General features: G+C 43.2%; 1 protein-coding gene across 1 annotated transcript; it reads left to right on the plus strand.

Annotated features, from left to right (window-relative positions):
- LOC139447129 (uncharacterized) lies at positions 1 to 24274 on the plus strand. The gene is made up of 18 exons (XM_071228305.1): positions 1 to 203; positions 6354 to 6406; positions 7895 to 8043; positions 8218 to 8348; positions 11033 to 11168; positions 13182 to 13250; positions 13409 to 13518; positions 14014 to 14095; positions 14247 to 14414; positions 15605 to 15691; positions 15804 to 15898; positions 16098 to 16205; positions 17431 to 17491; positions 18380 to 18487; positions 19381 to 19445; positions 20061 to 20132; positions 20677 to 20846; positions 22703 to 24274. The coding sequence occupies exons 1-18, from the start codon at positions 190 to 192 to the stop codon at positions 22903 to 22905; spliced, it is 1881 nt and encodes a 626-aa protein (XP_071084406.1). The 5' UTR covers positions 1 to 189; the 3' UTR covers positions 22906 to 24274.
- The last annotated feature ends 492 nt before the right edge of the window (positions 24275 to 24766 follow it).

Consider the following 24766-nt stretch of genomic DNA (forward strand, 5'->3'; position numbering starts at 1 on the left):
TTCAAGTAAGGCCTACTTGGTTATAAAGTTATCAGAAACGGTGGTGTTTCGTTTATTACAACAGACGATGTTGCGGTTGTAGCTGATCTGCTCAATACGTTTGACGACAACATCAAACGTGGTGCTTCCAGACACTTCAAACGTTGAGGAATTCATCTACATCTTACTTTAACTCGCTATACAGTGAATATGTTTACTTGGAGGTAAGTGTCATTTTGCTTTGTATAGTATACAGAATACGTCACATATACTTTCTCTAAGACAAGAAGAATATCTAAAGCATTTTACAGCAGTTTTCTTTTTCCTTCCATCGTGAATAATACTAATTCTAACAAAGCACACCACTGACGCAAAAACCGTTATGTGAACCTATCCGTTATGTACACCCTATAACGACTGCAGCACTGTACATCTGATGTGAGCCGTCTACCCACATTGCCTCACTCACTGTAATTGTACGTACTGACATCCCGAGTTTCAAACCCATTTGCATCAAAACTGTTCTGAGAATTCATTTCCATATTTTATTCAAATTTAAAATCTTTGAACTCTTTAATGTTTTCGGTTTTAGAATTAAATCTTATTCTATTCAAATCATTTAACTTTTATATACCAATTAAAAATATATAATTATGGAATAGATCTCTACATGAGCATTTGAATAAGACTACAACATTTAAATGTTTTACACTACCTGGCCTGGTTCGTTGTATGATTGGCTAAAATCTATTCTCTGAAATGAATATATTTTAAAGAAAAATACATTTGCTAAATTATCAGCATAAAATAAAATATTATGGAGCCAAGAGACTTTCTTCATTTTCAGACACATCGGTAGTCTAGACTTGTAAAAAATTATAGACTTGCATTGGTAGTTTTAGATATATTCTTGCAGGGTCTGTAAGACAGATTGATCATATGATTGCGAGTGGCGTATTCGTCCAATGATACCACATAGACGTCGGGCAGTCGAGGGTGCATTGCCCCCCAGTGGGTCAAGCGAGAGCTTATGAACATTCACACCTTACAACCACTGAAACCCCCACCCCCTCCTGAGCTGGCAGCATGTGTCAGATGATTTACCCCCAATTATGTACACACACGCCTCCCCCGGGCATGTGTAACGAGTGTTTGAAGACAGCGCTTCTGTACCATGAATGTGGAATACTTGCAGTTTAAACGATCTAGATTATTGAAAAGCAAGTCTAGCAAGCTCTAGTCCACATATGCCTTTTGCATTACAAAAAAAGAGGAGAGAAAAATACTGTGTGATAAAAGATAGCCTACATCATTTATGTAAAGACATTTTTGCGTTTATTCAATGATCTTGATTGTGTTATGCTCTATCGCCGCACTTCTTATTTGCTGGCATGGGGAAATAACATATTATGTATTATCTTCACAATTAATAAAGTAAAATATATGAATTATTTCTACATCTATCAACTTGGTGAGAGGCAAGCTCGTTGTTTGGTGAATAATTGTGTAGACGTTCTATCTATTTTGAAAATGTAAACATTCCTAAGCAATACCACTCTTCTGAGATTACTGTGAATTTCTAATTAGAGTTCGTTCCAGTATCTAAGACGCACTTTCTCAGCACAAGGATCGAAACAAGAAAGACTTTCATGTTTACTTTGCAAATGTAAAGAAAACATCAGAAACTGCTTCCTGAACAAAGTGTATCCATATGTCACAAACACTCCCCAGTAAACCCGAGCCAACAACAACACGGCCACCATGTAACACGTAATCCACAGCATGGCGCTCGAACCTAAGGTAATTAAGCCAGTAATCTAGTGATGCTCTGCACCAACCAGAACAGGTCCAGCTCACGGCATGTTTCCGAGGACGGGAGCACTCACACACGCTGATGCACTGAGTGAACCGACATGTTATCACCATATGCACATGAAACCCTTGTTCCCCATGACAGGCAGCAGAGATCGTCTACCCTCACTATAGTGAACTAGCAAATTCCCATACATATTCACAGATGAAGAAGGGGCGGTCGGGTAGCCTAGTGGTTAAAGCGTTCGCTCGTCACGCCGAAGACCCTGGTTCGATTCCCGACATGGGTACAATGTGTGAAGCCCATTTCTGGTGTCCCCCGCCGTGATATTGCTGGAATATTGCTAAAAGCGGCGTAAAACCATACTCACTCACTCACTCACTCACAGATGAAGCGTCACGATTGAATAGCGGAAGGGTATTACTGTTAGAAAACATCTACACACCGTAAATTTATAATCAATAGCAAGCATCTATGCATTTAGAAATAAATCTATAGACATAAAAAAATATATAAACAGGAAATAGCTAAAACAGAGCTTTCATCATCATTATCACAGAACATACACATAAACGTACAAAACAGAATTACATAGAAAAACATGTATTAACACTGGAAACACTGGGTGCTTATGAATAGAAAACATCTCGTACCATGGACACATATATAAACAGAGTGAGTGAGTATGGTTTTACGCCGCTTTTAGCAATATTCCAGCAATATCACGGCGGGGGACACCAGAAATGGGCTTCATACATTGTAACCATGTCGGGAATCGAACCCGGGTCTTTGGCGTGACGAGCAAACGCTTTAACCACTAGGCTACCCGACCGCCCCCATATATAAACAGAGGAAACATACTTACATAAAGGATGCATATATAAACGCAGGAAACACATAAGCATATGTAATCAGAGTAAACATATAAATATAGGAAACATACATTAATATAGGAAACACATAAGCAAGGAAAACATCTATATATCCATATAAACCGTTAAAAACATACAACCATCAACTCGCGTTCTAGAAAGATGGGGGCGGTCGGGTAGCCTAGTGGTTAAAGCGTTCGCTCGTCACGCCGAAGACCCTGGTTCGATTCCCGACATGGGTGCAATGTGTGAAGCCCATTTCTGGTGTCCCCAGCCGAGATATTGCTGGAATATTGCTAAAAGCGGCGTAAAACCATACTCACTCACTCTCTCTAGAAAGATGGTGTATCAGTACACATCACATGGTTTATACATAGACGTGATATGGAAACTGTCTTGTGTTAATAGTGCATTGCTAAGTAAGTGTGTTATGTTCCCAGTATATCATTGCCCCCAAGGTAACCATGCAGAATATGTACTGTTGTCTCACAGTTATTATCTCCTCTTACAAAGTGTCTGTTGAGGATCTATTGTAACCCTGTATCCCAACGGGTTGGGCGTGTCTGTTCAGTTGATCTGAGTAAGTAAGGGCAGAGACCATATAATAGATTATATGGTCTCTGATCTTAGATGTTATCTAGGGTAGGCAAGGATTGTATGATCTAGCTGTATCATAGATGTTATCTGGGGTAGGCAAGGATTGTATGATCTAGCTGTATCATAGATGTTATATGGGGTAGGCAAGGATTGTATGATCTAGCTGTCTCATAGATGTTATCTGGGGTAGGCAAGGATTGTATGATCTAGCTGTATCATAGATGTTATCTGGGGTAGGCAAGGGCTGTATGATCTAGCTGTATCATAGATGTTATCTGGGGTAGGTAAGGATTGTATGATCTAGCTGTATCATAGATGTTATCTGGGGTAGGCAAGGATTGTATGATCTTGCTGTATCATAGATGTTATCTGGGGTAGGCAAGGATTGTATGATCTAGCTGTATCATAGATGTAGGGTAGGTAAGGATTGTATGATCTAGCTGTATCATAGATGTTATATGGGGTAGTCAAGGATTATGTCATTGCCTTCACTCTATCCACACAGTTGCACAAGGTTTGCGTGTGGTACAGCAGCCAGTGCGGAACAAGCTTGATTCATGTGTGAACATCCGCCAGTCTGGTAAACTCTACTTTATACCAGACACATTTAATAGAACACGCGGTCGTTGTGTACTCTGGATATTTAGGAATGGGAATATGTTTGTTTTCCTTACAGATTACTTGTTTCTGCTGAACATAATCTTCGACATCCCGTTGAACCCCATGCTAACACGTAACAAGCGCTTGTATGTGTAATGGATAAAATGCGGTTATCTGTTCATGTCGTAAAGGTCCTCCAAACATTGACTCAGGTCCCAGGCAGACGGAGGGACCCCCTGGTGAAAGCACCAGTATTTTCAGACGAACCACGATGATGCATGCATCTGAAGAGCGTTGTAAGAACGTATGCCAGAAGGTCTTCGACCCCTAGTGTTGTATGTCAATGGATGGGCTTAAACAGGTGATGTTGCCTTGTTTCGGAAGTGAGGTTATACGTTCTGCTCTAAATCAAACTGGAAGGCTGAACTATTGCAGGTGAACATGGAGAAACACAACGATGATGGGAAAGACGTTGTTTTACAGCTACGCGAGAAATGAACGACTCTTAAACACACACATTATACACATCGATTATATACAGTGAAGTCATCTCAGATCAACTGAGGGGCACGGGTGGCCCAGTCGTCTAAGGCGCCGCGATTCGCTGTGCAGAGTTGCGTCCCTTGGGCACGCCAGAAACCTATGATTGTGATTTAGAATCCCGGTTCGCCCCGATTATGTTTCTAGGTTTGTCAGCACCATACCCGTGCTCGTGGGTTTCACCGAAGAGGTAAACGTCTGAGACCTGCATCACTTCGGCCTTCCCTCCCACATTAAGCTGACATGCCGTGATATAACTGGAATACTGTTAAAAGCGGCGTTAAACCCAACTCACTTACCAGAGACCATATAACAGATGGTCTCTGCTAAGATACAGCAAAATCATGCAATCCTTACCTACCCCAGATAACATCTATGATACAACAATCCTTGCCTACCTCAGATAACATCTATGGTACAGCTAGATCTTACAAGCTTGCCTACCCCAGATAACATCTATGATACAGCTAGATCATACAATCCTTGCCTACCCCAGATAACATCTATGAGACAGCTAGATCATACCAGATAATTGCTGTGTGAAGTGTAGATCACATAAAGCTTAAACCTGATAAATGTACCTTTGTATCCGAGATTTATCACACATTTCTTCCATTGACGGGGTCTGCAATAATCCTAGTTATCCATCTATCAGGCGCCTCCTTTCCTCTATTACAGGTCTGTAACCTCGATTGTGTAAGATTTTTCATGTGCCTTTTTTACCCTATTACGGGGTATGTAACCTCGACTATGTAAGATCTTTCAAGGGCCTTTTTTCATCCTCTTACGGGGTCTGTAACCTCGATTGTGTACGATCTGTCTTGCGCCTTTTTTACCCTATTGTGGTGTCTGTAACCTTGACTTCGTAAGATCTGTCATGAGCCTTTTTTATCCTATTACAGGGTCTGTAACCTCGATTGTGTACGATCTGTCTTGCGCCTTTTTTACCCTATTGTGGCGTCTGTAACCTTGACTTCGTAAGATCTGTCATGCGTCTTTTTATCCTATTACGGGGTCTGTAACCTCGATTGTGTAAGATCTGCCGTGCGCCTTTTTTTACCATATTGTGGCGTCTGTAACCTCGATTGTGTAAGATCAGTCATGCGCCTTTTTTATCCTATTACGGGGTCGATAACCTCGATTGTGTAAGATCTGTCATGCGCCTCTTTTACCCTATTACGGGGTCTGTAACCTCGATTGTGTAAGATCTATCACGCGCCTCCTTTCTCCATTATGGGGTCTGTAACCTCCACTGAGAGAGATCTAGTATACACTATAGGATGGTGTGTAGTCCTCGACCAGGGCCCACTTGCACAAAGCGATCTTAGCGCTACGACTATTGTAAGCCTATGTTAAAGTATGGGAGTTAAGATCATCTTAGCGCTAAGATCGCTTTGTGCAAGTGGGCCCTGGAATCAGTCCAGGGTTCCATCTAATCTAAAAACATCATCTAAAGTTTGAATGTGAAGTTGACAAATCTACGCATGTACGCACTACACCAGGTACGACTTACTGCACCTGTAAGAGACGGACAAGGGAAGGAAGGAGAGAGATCGGGAGCACTGACTTCCACTCCAGGCGAGGGTCCAGGGCGTTTCCTAACTTTGATGGGGAGTCAGATTACCTCAACGCACTGTAAGCTACATAAGTTACAGCAACATTCACTTATATATAGACGGGAATGTAGAACAAGCATACCAGATTCTATTCGGAGTGAATCACTTGGCGAGAATCCAAGTAGGTTTGTAGATTACACAGTCTAACCCAAACAAACCATCTAAGACCGCATGTGAACCTATCAAAGCGGTACAAAAATATCAAAAACAACTTGCGGGATATGGGTAAAATTTAAAATGATGACATGTTATTGTTGAGAAGTATCCAAAACAAAGCTAGAATTCTTTACATTGAGATAGATACAGTGAGCCTTATGTTCTGTTGTTCCCTTACAGACTGCTGTCTGTCCTGCTGGTGTCTGTCCTCACCCAGTACACGCACATTCGAGGTGAGTAGCGGGATGACGGTGTGAAAGTGTGGTGGTGTGACAGTGTGGCGGTGTGACAGTGTGGTGGCGTAACAATGTGGTAGTTTGGTAGTGGGGTAGTTAGACATTGTGGTTGTTCTGCGGTGTGGTGTTGTGGCGTTGTGACAGTGTGGTGGCGTGTCAGTGTGGTGATGTGACAGTGTGGCGTTGTGACTGAGTGGCGGTGTGTCAGTGTGGTGGTGTAACAGTGTGGTAGTATGACAGTGTGGTAGTGAGACAGTGTGGTTGTGTGGCGTTGTGGCAGTGTGGTGGTGTGTCAGTGTGGTGATGTGACAGTGTGGCGGTGTGACTGAGTGGCGGTGTGTCAGTGTGGAGTTGTGACAGTGTGTCAGTGTGTCAGTGTGGCGGTGTGACAATGTGGCGGTGTGTCAGTGCGGCGTTGTGTCAGTGTGACAGAGCGGCGGTATGTCAGTGTGTCAGTGTGACAGTGTGGCGGTGTGACAGCGCGGCAATATGTCAGTGTGGCGGTGTGTCAGTGTGATGATGTGACAGTTTGACGGTGGGACAGTGTGTCGGTGTGGTGTGTAGTGGTGTGACAGTGTGTCGGTGTGGTGTGTAGTGGTGTGACAGTGTAGTGGCGTGGTGCAGTGGCAGTATGGGGGTGACAATTTGAGTTTGGGAGTGTGGCGGCGTGATTGTGTGGTAGTGTGATGATGTGACAATGTGACGGCATGATGGTATGTCAGTGTGATTGTGTGACAGTTTAGTGGTATGGCGGTGTGAGTGTATGATAGTGTGACAGTGTAAAGATGTGACAATGTGACGGTATGATGGTATATGGCGTTGTGATTGTGCGATAGTATGGTAGTGTGATGATGGGACAATGTAACAGTTGATGGTATGTCGGTGTGATTCTGTGACAGTGTTATAGTGTGATGATGGGACAATGTGACAGTTGATGGTATGTCGGTGTGATTCTGTGACAGTGTTGTAGTGTGATGATGGGACAATGTAACAGTTGATGGTATGTCGGTGTGATTCTGTGACAGTGTTGTAGTGTGATGATGGGACAATGTAACAGTTGATGGTATGTCGGTGTGATTCTGTGATAGTATGGTAGTGTGATGATGGGACAATGTAACAGTTGATGGTATATGGCGGTGTGAGTGTGTGACAGTGTGGTTGTGTAATGATATGACATTGTGAAGGTATGATGGTATATGGCGGTGTGATTGTGTGATTGTTTCGTGATATGGCGGTGTGAGTGTGTGACAGTGTGGTGGTATGATGTGACATTGTGACATTTGATGATATGTTTGTGTGGCAGATTGAAACAGTGACGTTGTGGCGCAGTGATAGCGACGCGGACATAACATATGAACTACTGCTTCATAAACTGTTTATAGAATTGTCTTTGACATATTCAGATCCACGGTTCCTTTCATACTTGGGTCAGAAAACCTTGTTAGCAGTTAATGTCGATGTAATAAAAAAACTACGTGTGTTCAGGCGATGCCGGCTCGGTCCTCAGCACTCTCTTCAAGGACTTCTACGCCTGGCGCTTAGAGGACTCCCCGCAGTTCGCGACCTACGTGGGGACGTACCGCTTCAACGACAGGCTCCAGTCTTTCAATGTATCACAGATGATAGAGAGGCATGTAAGTAGGGGCTCCAGATGTCTTTGCAGGTGACTTTTGCTAGCTAACACATTCTGAATACGTTACTCAGCAAGGGTCTTCTGTCCACGCTGTCATATTACTTGATCTGTACACTATCGTATGACAATATGACCCATGGAACACTGCATGACGTTGCGATGTCAATTGTTCCAGAATATAGCGGACAGCTTTCTCTTCGACCTTGAGCAGATAGACCCAGCCGAGTTGTGTGAATCGGACGTGATCAACTACAGGATCTTCAAGGATGTGTTGACCACCTACGTAAAAGGCTTCAAGTGGAGCAGGTTGGCTTGTAACACATCAACTTGTGTCTCTGTATATTCTAGGGCACCCGTGACCAGTAAATAATATCACGTGTCTGTATCTTCTAGGGCATCCCGTTACCTACAAAATAATATCACGTGTCTGTATCTTCTAGGGCATTCCGTTACCCAGACAATAATATATAATGTGTCTGTATATTCGAGGGCATCCCGTTACTCAGACAATAATATCATGGGTCTGTATATTCTAGGGCCTCCCGTTACCCACACAATAATATTGTGTATCTGTACATTCTAGGGCATCCCATTACCCATGCAATTATATTGTGTGTCTGTATATTCTAGGGCCTCCCGTTACCCACACAATAATATTGTGTGTCAGTATATTCTAGGGCATCCCGTTACCCACACAATAATATCATGTGTCTGTATATTCTAGGGCATCCCGTTACCCACACAATAATATCATGTGTCTGTATATTCTAGGGCATCCCGTTACCCACACAATAATAGTGTGTGTCTGTATATTCTAGGGCATCCCGTTACCCACACAATAATATTGTGTACCTGTATATTCTAGGGCACCCCGTTACCCACACAATAATATCATGTATCTGTATATTCTAGGGCATCCCGTTACCCACACAATAATATTGTGTACCTGTATATTCTTGGGCATCCCGTTACCCACACAATAATAGTGTGTGTCTGTATATTCTAGGGCATCCCGTTACCCACACAATAATATCATGTATCTGTATATTCTAGGGCATCCCGTTACCCACACAATAATATTGTGTACCTGTATATTCTTGGGCATCCCGTTACCCACACAATAATATTGTGTATCTGTATATTCTAGGGCATCCCGTTACCCACACAATAATATCATGTATCTGTATATTCTAGGGCATCCCGTTACTCACACAATAATATCGTGTATCTGTATATTCTTGGGCATCCCGTTACTCACACAATAATATCATGCATCTGTATATTCTTGGGCATCCCGTTATTCACACAATAATATCACGCGTCTGTATATTCTTGGGCATCCAGTTACCCACACAATAGAAGTGTGTATCTTTATATTCAAGGGCATCACGGTACCCACACAATAATATCATGTATCTGTATATTCTTGGGCTTCCCGTTACCCACACAATAGAAGTGTGTATCTTTATATTCTAGGGCATCACTGTACCCACACAATAATATCATGTGTCTGTATATTCTAGGGCATCCCGTTACCCACACAATAATATTGTGTATCTGTATATTCTTGGGCATCCCGTTACCCACACAATAATATTGTGTGTCTGTATATTCTAGGGCATCCCGTTACTCACACAATAATAGTGTGTGTCTGTATATTCTAGGGCATCCCGTTACTCACACAATAATATCATGTATTTGTATATTCTTGGGCATCCCGTTACTCACACAATAATAGTGTGTGTCTGTATATTCTTGGGCATCCCGTTACTCACACAATAATATCATGCATCTGTATATTCTAGGGCATCCCGTTACCCACACAATAATATTGTGTATCTGTATATTCTAGGGCATCCCGTTACTCACACAATAATAGTGTGTGTCTGTATATTCTAGGGCATCCCGTTACTCACACAATAATATCATGTATTTGTATATTCTTGGGCATCCCGTTACTCACACAATAATAGTGTGTGTCTGTATATTCTTGGGCATCCCGTTACTCACACAATAATATCATGCATCTGTATATTCTAGGGCATCCCGTTACCCACACAATAATATTGTGTGTCTGTATATTCTAGGGCATCCCGTTACTCACACAATAATAGTGTGTGTCTGTATATTCTAGGGCATCCCGTTACTCACACAATAATATCATGTATTTGTATATTCTTGGGCATCCCGTTACTCACACAATAATAGTGTGTGTCTGTATATTCTAGGGCATCCCGTTACTCACACAATAATATCATGTATTTGTATATTCTTGGGCATCCCGTTACTCACACAATAATATCATGCATCTGTATATTCTTGGGCATCACGGTACCCACACAATAATATCATGTATCTGTATATTCTTGGGCATTCCGTCACCGACACAGTATTTCTTCCCTCGGAATAAGCTTATCACGTTCCCTACTTGTACAAAGCCATTCGTGTTAAATCTATTCCACTAATGTACTTTGTTGTCAGCTGATTTTTACCGCGAGACATCAAATTTGGTGCATGTAAAACTAGCTTTGAGCGTCATAAGTCATAAGCATAATGTCCAGTGACAGATCGCCAATTGTTCTCCCGGAGTACATATCTTTCCACAATGAATGCGATGCGGAACCTTCATTAAAGAGACTGTGTACTGCACTTTTTTATTGTGCTAAACGATACATTCTACGCGCGTTGTATCCCAAAGCTATACAGAAAGATTCGTTCGCAGTGAGATTAAAATCCGATCGGTTGTATGGATTATATTGTGATTTGAAACCTCTGATTTATCAATGAGAGTGAGTTAAGATTTAACGTATTTACGTTTAGAGTTTTTCCAAAAGATTCAGAATCAGCATCAAAACGAGGATGGTATACCAGGAAAATTACTATATCCTGCAAGTAATGCTGCTAAACTCGATGGTCGTGACAGAAGACATATGTATGTAATAATATCGAAATATATACAATGACGATTATGTGAAACGTTCCCTCCACAGATTCGGGTCGCTAAACCCTCTGAACTTCCTGGAAGGTATACACCTGGACCCGGTCCACGACGTAGAGGCCACACCCTTCTTCACACGCGGGGACTATGAGAACTTCATCGCGCGTCTTCAGAACACTCCATTCCAGGTTTGATGTCATGGTAACAGACATAAAAGAAACGTTTGTTATCTTATCTTTTAATCGATGCCATTATTGGAAACATTTAATATGGTTAGATTCTCTATTATATGACGAAAAAACAGAGTTTTCAACAAAATGAACCTCTTTCAGCTGTAATAGTTTGAATTCATTATCACGTCTTTGTATCCTTTAAATAAACTGACGTCCAAAAGAAACTTTACCAGAGTTTGAAATCACTCTTGCTCAAAAACAACAAAACATACATGAATGAAGTAAAGTGTATTGAGAAGATCAATATATCAACATAATCAACACTGAAAATGACAATCATACCACGACCGAGAATGACGTCAGAGCCCCCCAAAGTTGGGTGTGGTACAAAACTCGAGCTTTCAGAATCATGGACAATAGGCAGAGTACATAAACCATCTCTCACGTTCAATAACAAGTCATTAGTTGCGTGTGTGACCACCAAAATGCCTCAATACACGCAAAAACTCTTCGACGCACAGAAAAAGTCAGTCGTCTGATGAGATCACGTGGGATTTGACGTCATTCTTCTTGGAGGGCCAAGATCAGTTCTTGCCGGTTGGCTGGAGAGTGTGGTCGTTGTCGAACACGACGATCCATCAAGTCCAAGAGGTGTTCTATGGGGGACATGTTGGGTGAGCGTGCAGGCCACGGCAGGTCGTTGACGTTGTTGGCTGCGAGGAATTTAGTGACAATTCTGGCTGTATAGGCTCTCGCGTTGTCATGCTCATAAACGACAACACGTGGCTGCTGTTGGAGAAATGGTAGGACAACTGGACGAAGAATGTTATCCGTGTAACGCTGAGCTGTCAGGTTTCCGTCAACGATGACCAGCGGTGTCCTCTCCTGCCCACAGATCCCTCCCCACACCATGACACTCCCTCCACCATATGGCACGACCTCCTGCACGCAACACGCCGCCGTTCCTTCACCCCTTCGGCGGTAAACATGGTGTCTTCCATCAGCCCTAAACATACAGAATCGACTTTCGTCAGTGAAGACAACCCTCTGCCAGTCACATGGTTGCCAACGTCGTACAGTCCGGGCCCATCTTAATCGCAGACGACGATGTTGCGCTGTCAATGGCTGTCCTCTGTATGGTCTAAAAGCCCTGATTCTATGAGCCCTGAGTCTCCTGGCCACTGTCTGTCGACTAACCCTGTGACCTAAGGCATTTGTCGCCGATGACGTCACTGTCAGGAAACGATTTCGGAGGTGCAAGGTACGCAAGTACCGGTCATCATGGGGCGTGGTCACCCTGGGTCTGCCTGTTCTTGGCCTGTCAGCGGTCCGCCCTGTATGTCTGTAACGTTGCATCAAGTTGGTAACGGCAACACTGGAGCAACCGAAGGTTCGTGCAAAATGGGCGTGGGTGGCTCCCATCTGTACCATACCCAAGGCTCGTTCACGTTGTTCGACTGTGAGTCGTGGAATTTCTTTTATGTGTTTTTATCACTGTGGATGTCTGACTTGCCGTTGCAGTCGTTTAATACCCTTACCCGCACGTGCATTTGCAGTTGTCCGTGGTGCACGTGTTTTTCACTTTTCTCGCAAACATGTAACAGACGATTAACATTTTCGGCATACACTATTGTTGTATTTAGGTTATGTGTTTTAGATAGACTTCATCGAAAAAAAATTTATATTTTGTCTGAAATTTATATTTTCAGTTGGTAAAGTTTCTTTTGGACGTCAGTTTATATTGATATTGTACAGCTCTCATTACTTGTTCATATATGTATTGCCATCAAGATGAGTGAGTGAGTATGGTTTTACCCCGCTTTTAGCAATATTTCTGGAATATAAAGGCGGGGGATACCAGAAATGGGCTTCACACTTTGTACCCGTGATGGGATCGAACCCGGGCCTTCAGCGTTACGAGCAAACCCAAGCGCCCCCCCTTCCCCCCCCCCCCCCCCCCCCCCCCCCCCCCCCCCGCCATCCCCCATGAAGATGAATTTAACATACTTGTACTATCGTGTTTTACAGCTCAGCCAGTATAAAGAGCTGTACAGAACAGCAATGACAATAAACCGAACATCACACAATGCGTCAGTGGCAAGTATAACTATTTACCCTTTAAGAAACATAAGCTAAGATGTAAATTGTATATCACTCGTCTCCGGCACTGACAGTAAACTATGTACAAGTATATTTGTGATCAGTCGAACAAGGAAGTGCAGACATGAGTGTAGAATTCCTGGATTTGCCTGCAGGATCGTGTGCCGGGGCAGATAGAGCGGCTGCTTGTGGACCCAGAACAGTCGGCCTTCTACCAACCATTCACAGCTCTTCTCGAAGAACTGCCAATAGATATACAAGTCAAGTAAGTCAAGTGCCTGTCAATGACCTTATCCAAGAAACATTTATCAGTTAGAAATACATGATGATTTATTAAACGTGTATTGAGGACGTGAGTGTTATTTTCGCCTCTGTCGGCAATTCTCCAGCTATATGGTGGTGGCCTGTAAATAAAGGCTAGGCATTCTAGTGGATGGTTGCCAATCGGCGAGATGGAACTCTGTAAGCCACACATTATGATCACCCGATCATAATTTGTCGGCTATTGCAAGAACCATTGAGTTCTGGGTCATCTATTCAGCCCATAATCTACACGGGAGCAATTTTGTTAACGGCGGGACAAAATGCAAATATACACGAGTTGCGAGACAAAAGAACACGCTGCTATACCACTCAATCACCACGAATAGTCGCTTAACTAACATATATCAATTTGTCTATCATATAAGAGTATTCTAGCAGATACGTCCGTTGTGACGTGAAGAAGGCATGATCAAATGTATTTTCTTCATTTCTTCAGAAGGGAAATGAGAGACAGAGCGCACGTTGCAATCCAAAGTGTACTTCAAGCATTCCGTGACCTTAAGACGTTCCTGGAAACAGTGAGTTTACTCTGCTGTCAACCACTTCGGTGAATCAATGTCTACTTATCAATTCTGTGACTTTACAAACATGCGTGTTCTAAATGATGTCATTTTCAATAAACTGTTTAAAAGAGATTGTGTATAATGACTCTTATATCTCTTCCTGAAGGAGTATTTCCCAAATACGAGGTCAAAATGGGGTGTGGGTTCCCTTCACTTCGGACTGGACTATTACAAGGCGTGCCTCGAATGGCATCTGTCCACAGACATGAGCCCAGAGACGGTTCACCAGATAGGACTTCAGGAGGTGGAGAGGATCGTGGGTCTGATGCAGAAGGTGAGATGTCACAACATGGGTTGGAGGGAGTGAGGCTGAGGTAGAAGGTGAGATGTCACAACATGGGTTGGAGGGAGTGAGGCTGAGGTAGAAGGTGAGATGTCACAACATGGGTTGGAGGGGAGTGAGACTGAGGTAGAAGGTGAGATGTCACAACATGGGTTGGAGGGGAGTGAGACTGAGGTAGGAGGTGAGGTGTGACAACATGGGTAGGGGGGGGTGAGGCTGAGGTAGAAGGTGAGGTGTGACAACATGGGTTGGAGGGGAGTGAGGCTGAGGTAGAAGGTGAGGTGTGACAACATGGGTTGGAGGGGAGTGAGGCTGAGGTAGAAGGTGAGATGTCACAACATGGGTTGGAGGGAGTGAGGCTGAGGTAGAAGGTGAGATGTCACAACATGGGTTGGAGGGAGTGAGGCTGAGGTAGAAGGTGAGGTGTGACAACATGGGTTGGAGGAGAGTGAGGCTGAGGTAGAAGGTGAGGTGTGACAGCATGGGTTGTGGGGAGTGAGGCTGAGGTAGAAGGTGAGGTGTGACAACATGGGTTGGAGGGGAGTGAGGCTGAGGTAGAAGGTGAGATGTCACAACATGGGTTGGAGGGAGTGAGGCTGAGGTAGAAGGTGAGATGTCACAACATGGGTTGGAGGGGAGTGAGACTGAGGTAGAAGGTGAGGTGTGACAACATGGGTTGGAGGGGAGTGAGGCTGAGGTAGAAGGTGAGGTGTGACAGCATGGGTTGTGGGGAGTGAGGCTGAGGTAGAAGGTGAGGTGTCACAACATGGGTTGGAGGGAGTGAGGCTGAGGTAGAAGGTGAGATGTCACAACATGGGTTGGAGGGGAGTGAGACTGAGGTAGAAGGTGAGGTGTGACAGCATGGGTTGGAGGGGAGTGAGACTGAGGTAGAAGGTGAGGTGTGACAACATGGGTTGGAGGGGAGTGAGGCTGAGGTAGAAGGTGAGGTGTGACAGCATGGGTTGTGGGGAGTGAGGCTGAGGTAGAAGGTGAGGTGTCACAACATGGGTTGGAGGAGAGGTGCTAACATATTATGGGCATGGGAGGTACAGAGAGGAAAGATGCTTTCTTGTTTTGTTGTCGAAAAGTGACATTGGGTATCGTACCTGAAATGAATATTAGTCCACTGAACCAAATAACACTCTGATATTGAGCCTTTTATAAAATGTTTTCTGCTCCAGATCATGGACAAGCAGAATTTCAAAGGATCTGTTGCAGAGTACTTTGCGATGATGAAGAACGACACGTCGTTACATATGGAAACAGAGGTACGATTGGTTAGGAATATCCTACAGATCATACTGTTTCAAGGTTACCATTTAATGTATTTCTCCATGATTTCATAATCTAGTTCCAGCCTCGTTGTTCTGTTTCTCACAGGAGGAACTACTGGAAGCATACCAGAAAATTGTAAATGAAAGAGTGAAGCCAAGGCTGCCTGAAGTGTTCAATAATCTGCCTAATCTACCAGTAAAGTAAGTTGTTTAAGTTGCCTATAATTAGAAGGTGATACATGTATACTTGCCATTTTCTTATAAATTGTATCACACTTCAAAGCCATTTCGTAAACGCAGTGTACGTAATCTGCCGACTACTACTAAAGCACAAACAGACGAGTATTCCACGTGTATGGTTGAGACTTTATGGTTGCACTTCATAACGGGTTTGTTTTAGAGTAGAGCCCATGCCGTATGATGGCCCAGGGGGACAGTACATCTCTGGATCCGAGGATGGCTCAAGACCCGGTATTTTCCTCGTCAATCTGTATCGACCACAAGAAACGTATGTATAACTAGCTAGTTCTTTTAGCATCCACTGGCAAGACGCTCTCCTCGATAACGTTATATGAACATCATCTGTCCACTCTTTCTTGATGTTGATAATGTCATGTTTCCACCTCGCCCGGTGTACATGATCAATTCTGTTGACTCAATCGTCCAACATTATTGATATTAGGAGTGGAAGCAATGACGTAGCTTTCTTAATCTATATTAAGAAACTTAGTCTTGAACACTAATTTGATCTGTATTCTATTATGACATAAAGGACCTACTTTATGATTCTAGTCGTGTTTTCTATGTTGACACAAAGGACCTACTTTATGATTCTAGTCGTGTTTTCCATGTTGACACAAAGAACCTACTTTATGATTCTAGTCGTGTTTTCTATGTTGACACAAAGGACCTACCTTATGATTCTAGTCGTGTTTTCTATGTTGACACAAAGGACCTACTTTATGATTCTATCCGTGTTTTCTACGTTGACACAAAGGACCTACTTTATGATTCTAGTCGTGTTTTCTATGTTGACACAAAGGACCTACTTTATGATTCTAGTCGTGTTTTCCATGTTGACACAAAGAACCTACTTTATGATTCTAGTCGTGTTTTCTATGTTGACACAAAGGACCTACTTTATGATTCTAGTCGTGTTTTCTATGTTGACACAAAGGACCTACTTTATGATTCTAGTCGTGTTTTCCACGTTGACACAAAGGACCTACTTTATGATTCTAGTCGTGTTTTCTATGTTGACACAAAGGACCTACTTTATGATTCTAGTCGTGTTTTCTATGTTGACACAAAGGACCTACCTTATGATTCTAGTCGTGTTTTCTATGTTGACACAAAGGACCTACTTTATGATTCTAGTCGTGTTTTCTATGTTGACACAAAGGACCTACTTTATGATTCTAGTCGTGTTTTCTATGTTGACACAAAGGACCTACTTTATGTTCCTAGTCGCGTTTTCTATGTTGACACAGGGGACCCACTTTATGATTCTAGACATTTTTTTCTATGTTGACGCAGGACTATACGTCCTTGTGTTCTATATTGGCATATGTCATCTACGTCATGGCTCTAACCGTTCATACTGCATGGCTCTGAGCGTTTAGTCTGTAGTCGACCTTGATATATCATGCGTCATCGCTCTAACCGTTCTGACTGTAGTCTATCTTGAATTATTATACCTCACGGGTCTAACTGTGTCCTCCATGTTGATGCAGGGGAACCTACGTCATGGTGCCTATCACGCTGCATGAGTCGATACCTGGCCATCATCTTCAGGTAATATACATCGCACGGACTACACACGACACCTGTGGTCGGCATTACACATTATCTATTGATATAACAGTAGGCACTGAAACAAAATCCCAGACATTCAAAAATGTCAGCTTAGCTAGTATTATCGGCAAGTATAATGGTGCTTTGATCAAAATTACCGTTACATAACGGCGTGTCAGCTTAATGTTCAGGAATCCAAAAGTGACGCAGATCTTCTTTTTTTAATAGAACAGTTAGAATACAATCAGACTGAAACTGGGATTCGAACCAATGACCAGTGGGTCCTGGTTACCAGCTCTCCATAGATTTATGTCACATAAACCCTCACGAAGTTTGCGTGAAGACAATATGCCAGCATGACTGGCACGATGCGCTCCTTCAGGGCGCCAAAACAAATAGGTATATTCTTTATAAACTAACCTGCTGGTCTGAACTGTACTTTAAAGTTATAACTGTTTCAGTCCTGGCTCTGATTACATGTAGTTTACACCCATTAAAAAGAAACAGGAAGATATATTCGGCAAACGTGAGAACTGCGAATGTGTGAATGATGTGATTGTTACACTGCTGGAATGCTTATAAAGCCATTAATCCAAAATATATTTGTCAAAGGTTTTATGTTAACCATTTCGTTATGAATTTAATCAGCTGATGCCCCCCTCTGATCCATGTACTATTGGAAATCTTGCAATGTATATATATCATTCAATGTTCCTGGGACAAAGTAACTTGAATTAACGTAGAAGTATTACCCTCTCTCTCTCCAATATGACATGGCTTCAACACATTTGTGTAATACAGCGATGGCCTTTTCCTCGACTAAACATAAACTAACAGACCCACACATATATCTGCGTGAAATACTGGATATACTTTCTCTAATTACAGGCTAGCTACGGGCTGAAAGCAAGCCTGCCTAGTTTCCGGCGCAACACGGAGTTTTCTCGGTACTATGAGGTGCCGTTCCACTTCCCCTTCTACACAGCCTATGTGGAGGTAGGACGCCAACACCTTTACGTGTTACTGTACCTTTAAAACTACCGCAGACATGATGTACAATTAACATATTGAGTAATCTAAAGCATTATCTTTGCAAAGTTCGCTCAATTACTCTCACTGGTTTAGGTGGTCAGTCAAATGAGGATTTTAAGACCTCATCAACCAAGTGGATGATCAATCCACTGAAACTTGTTTGGGTTGACAGATTTCCCCAAAACTAAGGGTGAAACTATATAGAGGTTAGTACTATAGGGGTGAAGCGCTTGTTACACAAAGGGTATAACTATATAGAGGGCAGTACTGTAAGGGTGAAGCGCTTGTTACACAAAGGGTATAACTATATAGAGGGCAGTACTGTAAGAGTGAAGCGCTTGTTACACAAAGGGTAAAACTATATAGAGGGCAGTACTGTAAGGGTGAAGCGCTTGTTACACAAAGGGTATAACTATATAGAGGGCAGTACTGTAAGAGTGAAGCGCTTGTTACACAAAGGGTAAAACTATATAGAGGGCAGTACTGTAAGGGTGAAGCGCTTGTTACACAAAGGGTAAAACTATATAGAGGGCAGTACTATAGGGGTGAAGCGCTTGTTACACAAAGGGTATAACTATATAGAGGGCAGTACTGTAAGGGTGAAGCGCTTGTTACACAAAGGGTAAAACTATATAGAGGGCAGTACTATAGGGGTGAAGCGCTTGTTACACAAAGGGTATAACTATATAGAGGGCAGTACTGTAAGGGTGAAGCGCTTGTTACACAAAGGGTATAACTATATAGAGGGCAGTACTGTAAGAGTGAAGCGCTTGTTACACAAAGGGTAAACTATATATAGAGACGTTAGTGTTGTAAGGGTCAGGCGACAGTAAACACAACTGTTGTTGTTACCACAGGGCTGGGCACTGTACGCTGAATCTCTCGGAGAAGAGCTAAATCTCTATCAACACGACCGTGAACTGTGAGTATTCCCACCAACTGTATGTATCTCCGTTTCCTACTGAACTATGTATGTACCTTCCTTTCCTCTTGCACTGTGAGTACGACGACCAAATGTAAGTGCCTCCTATTCTTAGTGGACTCTGGGTACAAGCATTCAATGTATGTGCCTTCCTCTCCTCTTGCACTGTGAGTACGACGACCAAATGTAAGTACCTCCTATTCTTAGTGGACTCAGGGTACAAGCATCCAATGTATGTGCCTTCCGCTCCTCTTGTACTGTGAGTACGACGACCAAATGTAAGTACCTCCTATTCTTAGTGGACTCAGGGTACAAGCATCCAATGTGTGTACCTTCCTCTCCTCTTGCACTGCGAGTACGACGACCAAATGTAAGTGCCTCCTACTCTTAGTGGACTCTGAGTAAAAGCATCCAATGTATGTACCTCTCTGTCATTTTGAACCGTGAGTAAGACGACCAAATGTGTTTCCTTCCGGTCGTGTGAGTACATTCACTAATTGTATGTATTTTACTTTCCTCTGGACTGACCAGTTTACTGCTTCTGGTGTTCAGCTGTTACACCGACGGCAGTGACCAGTACTGATGATTTCCTTCAGAGCGTACTCTGTGTTTCAGCATGGGCCGATACAGTCTAGAAATATTCCGGGCTTGCAGACTGGTCGTGGATACAGGCTTGCATTATTATGGGTAAGTTGAAGAGTCCAGTTCACGTTTCATTCTTCAAACATGACGGCATTGTGTAATTGTGCACTCAACTCAGGGTAAGACGTCGAAATCCATTGCATATCCTGTCTCAGACCTTTAACGTCTGTATCAATACAAATGTCATGCAAAGCTGTGGTTTCTTTCATTGATGTCAATCAAGCATACATAAGGTGGTTTCATACTTCCAAACAATCAAGGGTAGATCGATTGTAAGTTAGGTAATTATGAAACCGATGGGTCATCGATACCCCATTAATCTAAAGCGTATGTATATGTACGTAAAGCGTGTGTGTATGTGCACGTCCCTTGTCGCCTCAGGAAACTCTGGTCATGGTAGGAACCCTACTTCGCCTCGATAACAATCCATGGTCTGTCAGCACCATATTACCAAAGTATTGACATCTAAGACCTGCGTTATTTTGTGTGGTCTCCCATATCCAGCTGACACACAGTTATGCCCACCTCACTCACTCACTCACTCACTCACTCGAGACACTTGTATTGATTCCTGACGGTGTTCTGCCAGGTGGAACCGCGAAGACGCGATCCAGTACATGCTCAACTACACATCCTTCTCCCGGGTGGAAATGACGATAGAGGTCGACCGATACATCACGTGGCCAGGACAGGCATGCGCATACAAGATTGGCGAAATCAAAATAAAAGAGTTACGGAAGAGAGCACAAGATCAATTAGGTAAGGACTTAACAAGGGGAAACGTGCACCTTCTACACAGGATGCATTAGGTAAGGACATAACAAGGGGGAAGCTGCACCTTCTACACAGGATGCATTGGGTAAGGACATAACAAGGGGGGCCTGCACCTTCTACACAGTATGCATTAGGTAAGGACATAACAAGGGGGAACCTGCACCTCTACACAGCATGCATTGGGTAAGGACATAACTAGGGGGAACCTGCACCATCCACACAGGATGCATTGGGTAAGGACATAACAAGGGGGGGAAGCTGCACCTTCTACACAGGATGCATTAGGTAAGGACATAACAAGGGGGAACCTGCACCTTCTACACAGGATGCATTAGGTAAGGACATAACTAGGGGGAACCTGCACCATCCACACAGGATGCATTGGGTAAGGACATAACTAGGGGGAACCTGCACCATCCACACAGGATGCATTGGGTAAGGACATCACTAGGGGGAACCTGCACCATCTACACAGGATGCATTGGGTAAGGACATAACTAGGGGGAAGCTGCACCTTCTACACAGGATGCATTAGGTAAGGACATAACAAGGGGGAACCTGCACCTTCTACACAGGATGCATTAGGTAAGGACATAACAAGGGGCACCTTCTACACAGGATGCATTAGGTAAGGACATAACAAGGGGGAACCTGCACCTTCTACACAGGATGCATTGGGTAAGGACATAACTAGGGGGAAGCTGCACCTTCTACACAGGATGCATTAGGTAAGGACATAACAAGGGGGAACCTGCACCTTCTACACAGGATGCATTAGGTAAGGACATAACAAGGGGCACCTTCTACACAGGATGCATTAGGTAAGGACATAACAAGGGGGAACCTGCACCTTCTACACAGGATGCATTAGGTAGGGACATAACAAGGGGGAACCTGCACCTTCTACACAGGATGCATTAGGTAAGGACATAACAAGGGGGGGAAGCTGCACCTTCTACACAGGATGCATTGGGTAAGGACATAACAAGGGGGAACCTGCACCTTCTACACAGGATGCATTAGGTAAGGACATAACAAGGGGGGGAAGCTGCACCTTCTACACAGGATGCATTAGGTAAGGACATAACAAGGGGGAACCTGCACCTTCTACACAGGATGCATTAGGTAAGGACATAACAAGGGGCACCTTCTACACAGGATGCATTAGGTAAGGACATAACAAGGGGGAACCTGCACCTTCTACACAGGATGCATTAGGTAGGGACATAACAAGGGGGAACCTGCACCTTCTACACAGGATGCATTAGGTAAGGACATAACAAGGGGGGGAAGCTGCTCCTACACAGGATGCATTGGGTAGGGACATAACAAGGGGGAACCTGCACCTTCTACACAGGATGCATTAGGTAGGGACATAACAAGGGGGAACCTGCACCTTCTACACAGGATGCATTAGGTAAGGACATAACAAGGGGGGGAAGCTGCACCTTCTACACAGGATGCATTGGGTAAGGACATAACAGGGGAAACCTGGTGCGTCTACACCAGATGCATTGGGTAAGGAATATGTAACACGTGATGGACCTGACCAATGCTTATCTGTTTTCTAAAACATGATTGCTGCTCCGAATCTTGCAAGAAAAGGAAGGATTAAGGAAACGACCCACGAGACTACAACGTTTGACCAACTTAGGATTTGTCATTTAGCAGCTAGTTAATTGTTAAGTGATAATTGCAATGGTTTTACTTTGAACAAATAAAGAAAGGTATATTATGTAAATATAACAAGTGAAAACAATTGACTAAAGCAGAAATAAATTATCTGAAGCTTGCACCCTCAGGAAGTACCTATTAAAAGTCTATATGAATACTGATTCCAGGTGAGCTGTTTGATATCCGGGAATTCCACTCCGTGGTGCTGGAGAACGGCCCTATGCCTCTCACTATTCTGGAGGAGATCGTGGACGACTGGATCCTCCACTACAGGCCCTCCACCGTGGAGGAGACGTGCACAGACGCCGCACACATACAGCACGTCTCTGTTCTTATGTCTCTGTGTCTCATCACACTGAGTCTATCTTAGTGGCTGAGCGACTGGCTTCCCTGGCTGACAAGTGCTCACAATATGATTACCCTGTCTCCATCCTACTCTGTTACTGTGAGGGTGACGGCTTGGTTTGTCCGCCCGTCACATCACACAAAGACATTCTCGCCGTCTCACCCGACTGGGAAAAAACTACATATTACTGACATCCTGCCAAGAGCTCATAACATGAGTCATGCCCCTTCGAAATAATTGCATCTTATCGCTGGTGCTGCAAAATATGACAGTACTTAAAATATCATATGTTGCTTGGGATACAAATACTTGTGGACCCTACGCAGTCTGTGGCTTCAGGTGCATGCCGTTCACCTACTGGCAGACCTATGCACGACTGCCGGAACTTTTCACGACCACGCCTTATCAATGTGCACAGCCACATTTTCATTGGACTCATTCTTGAGTGTCCATATTTATCCAAGTCCACACGAGGACATTGTCTCTGTATGTCTTTAACGTAATCAAAATCATCAGGCCACCATTGGCCACCGAGGCAAGAGAGTTAACTGACTTTAAAAGTCCAGCTTCCACCCTTACCGAACTAGGCTGCAATTCCTAGGCTCGATCGTAGTGCCACCAGTGGTTATTACGAGTTATGTCCCTTCTAAATATCTGTGGATCAATCAGATTCCATCTCTCGTATAACGTGCATTTGATTCAAACATGAATGACTCCACGCCCTGCTACATATAGACTCGTTAGCCCAGCCAAAATGTAACTCCTTAATACCAGACTAGTTCGGCAAGGGTGGAAACTGGACTTTTATAGTCAATTAACTCTCTTGCCTCGGGAAGATGTGGAGAAACAAACAAGCGACTTTACCTACCTTCTTCTTCACAGCTTCCTCTTCACCTCACATATCGCCTAAGTAAATGTTTTATTAAAGTTGATATAGTCCACGATGCAGCTGGTACACATAGCTCGATGGGTCGCCAAGTTTCGTCTGTAAGTTATCCCATGTGTACGATTAAAGTTCAATTAATTTCTAGCTTTAAAAAGTCAATGTTTGAAAGCGACCTATTAGTAATATAAAAAAAAAACCGTTAGGATGGCGTACGCTTGTTATAGAAACATGCCGCGTCATAATATTGTCTAAAGTATCCTAGGCGACTATGGCGTGGCCGTATTTATTTTCTGATGTATAACATTGAGTATACACCATCAACACAATGCCAACCCGTCCATCGTATTCCTACCAGTTGTTGAGAAGACATTACATGAGTGTAGACAAAATATTGTATCATGTACGTTCTTAGAAGTATTATTAGGTTATGTATACTATTTGTGAGTATGCTAATGCATGTATGGATATAAACATGAGAATATCTGAATAAATATTTTTATAAATATACGCTTCATCTGCTTGATCGATCTTTAGTGTCAGTGCGTTGATGTGTTTGTCTTGTAGGAATGTGGACATTTATGAACGTCAAACAACCAACAAAGACATCTTGTTCATTGTACGTAAGGTACAAATTTCACAGTCTCAGTTTGATGTAGCAACACACACAGTTTGTCCACGACAATGGTACAATGATACATGACGTACACGAACAGGTATGGACCTCCAGCCAGGACTTAAAATTAACAGAAAACACAAAAGATAGATGCATGAAGTAATTTTTTTTGAAAAGATCTAAATCGACATCATTATTTAAAATGACAGTCATACAACATTCAATATTGGCATGACAGCTGTCCGAATTGAGGTGTTGTAGCAAAAACATGCTTACAATGTAATGCACAAAGGGCACAAATATCTAAAATCGCTCAAGTTCAATGATACGTCACATTAATAGCGTGTATGACCACTCCCTTCAACAAGACACGAAACCAACTCCCC

Source organism: Haliotis cracherodii, unplaced genomic scaffold (assembly GCF_022045235.1).
Source record: "Haliotis cracherodii isolate W230 unplaced genomic scaffold, xgHalCrac1.p SCAF_7, whole genome shotgun sequence".
NCBI classification, from domain to species: domain Eukaryota; kingdom Metazoa; phylum Mollusca; class Gastropoda; order Lepetellida; family Haliotidae; genus Haliotis; species Haliotis cracherodii.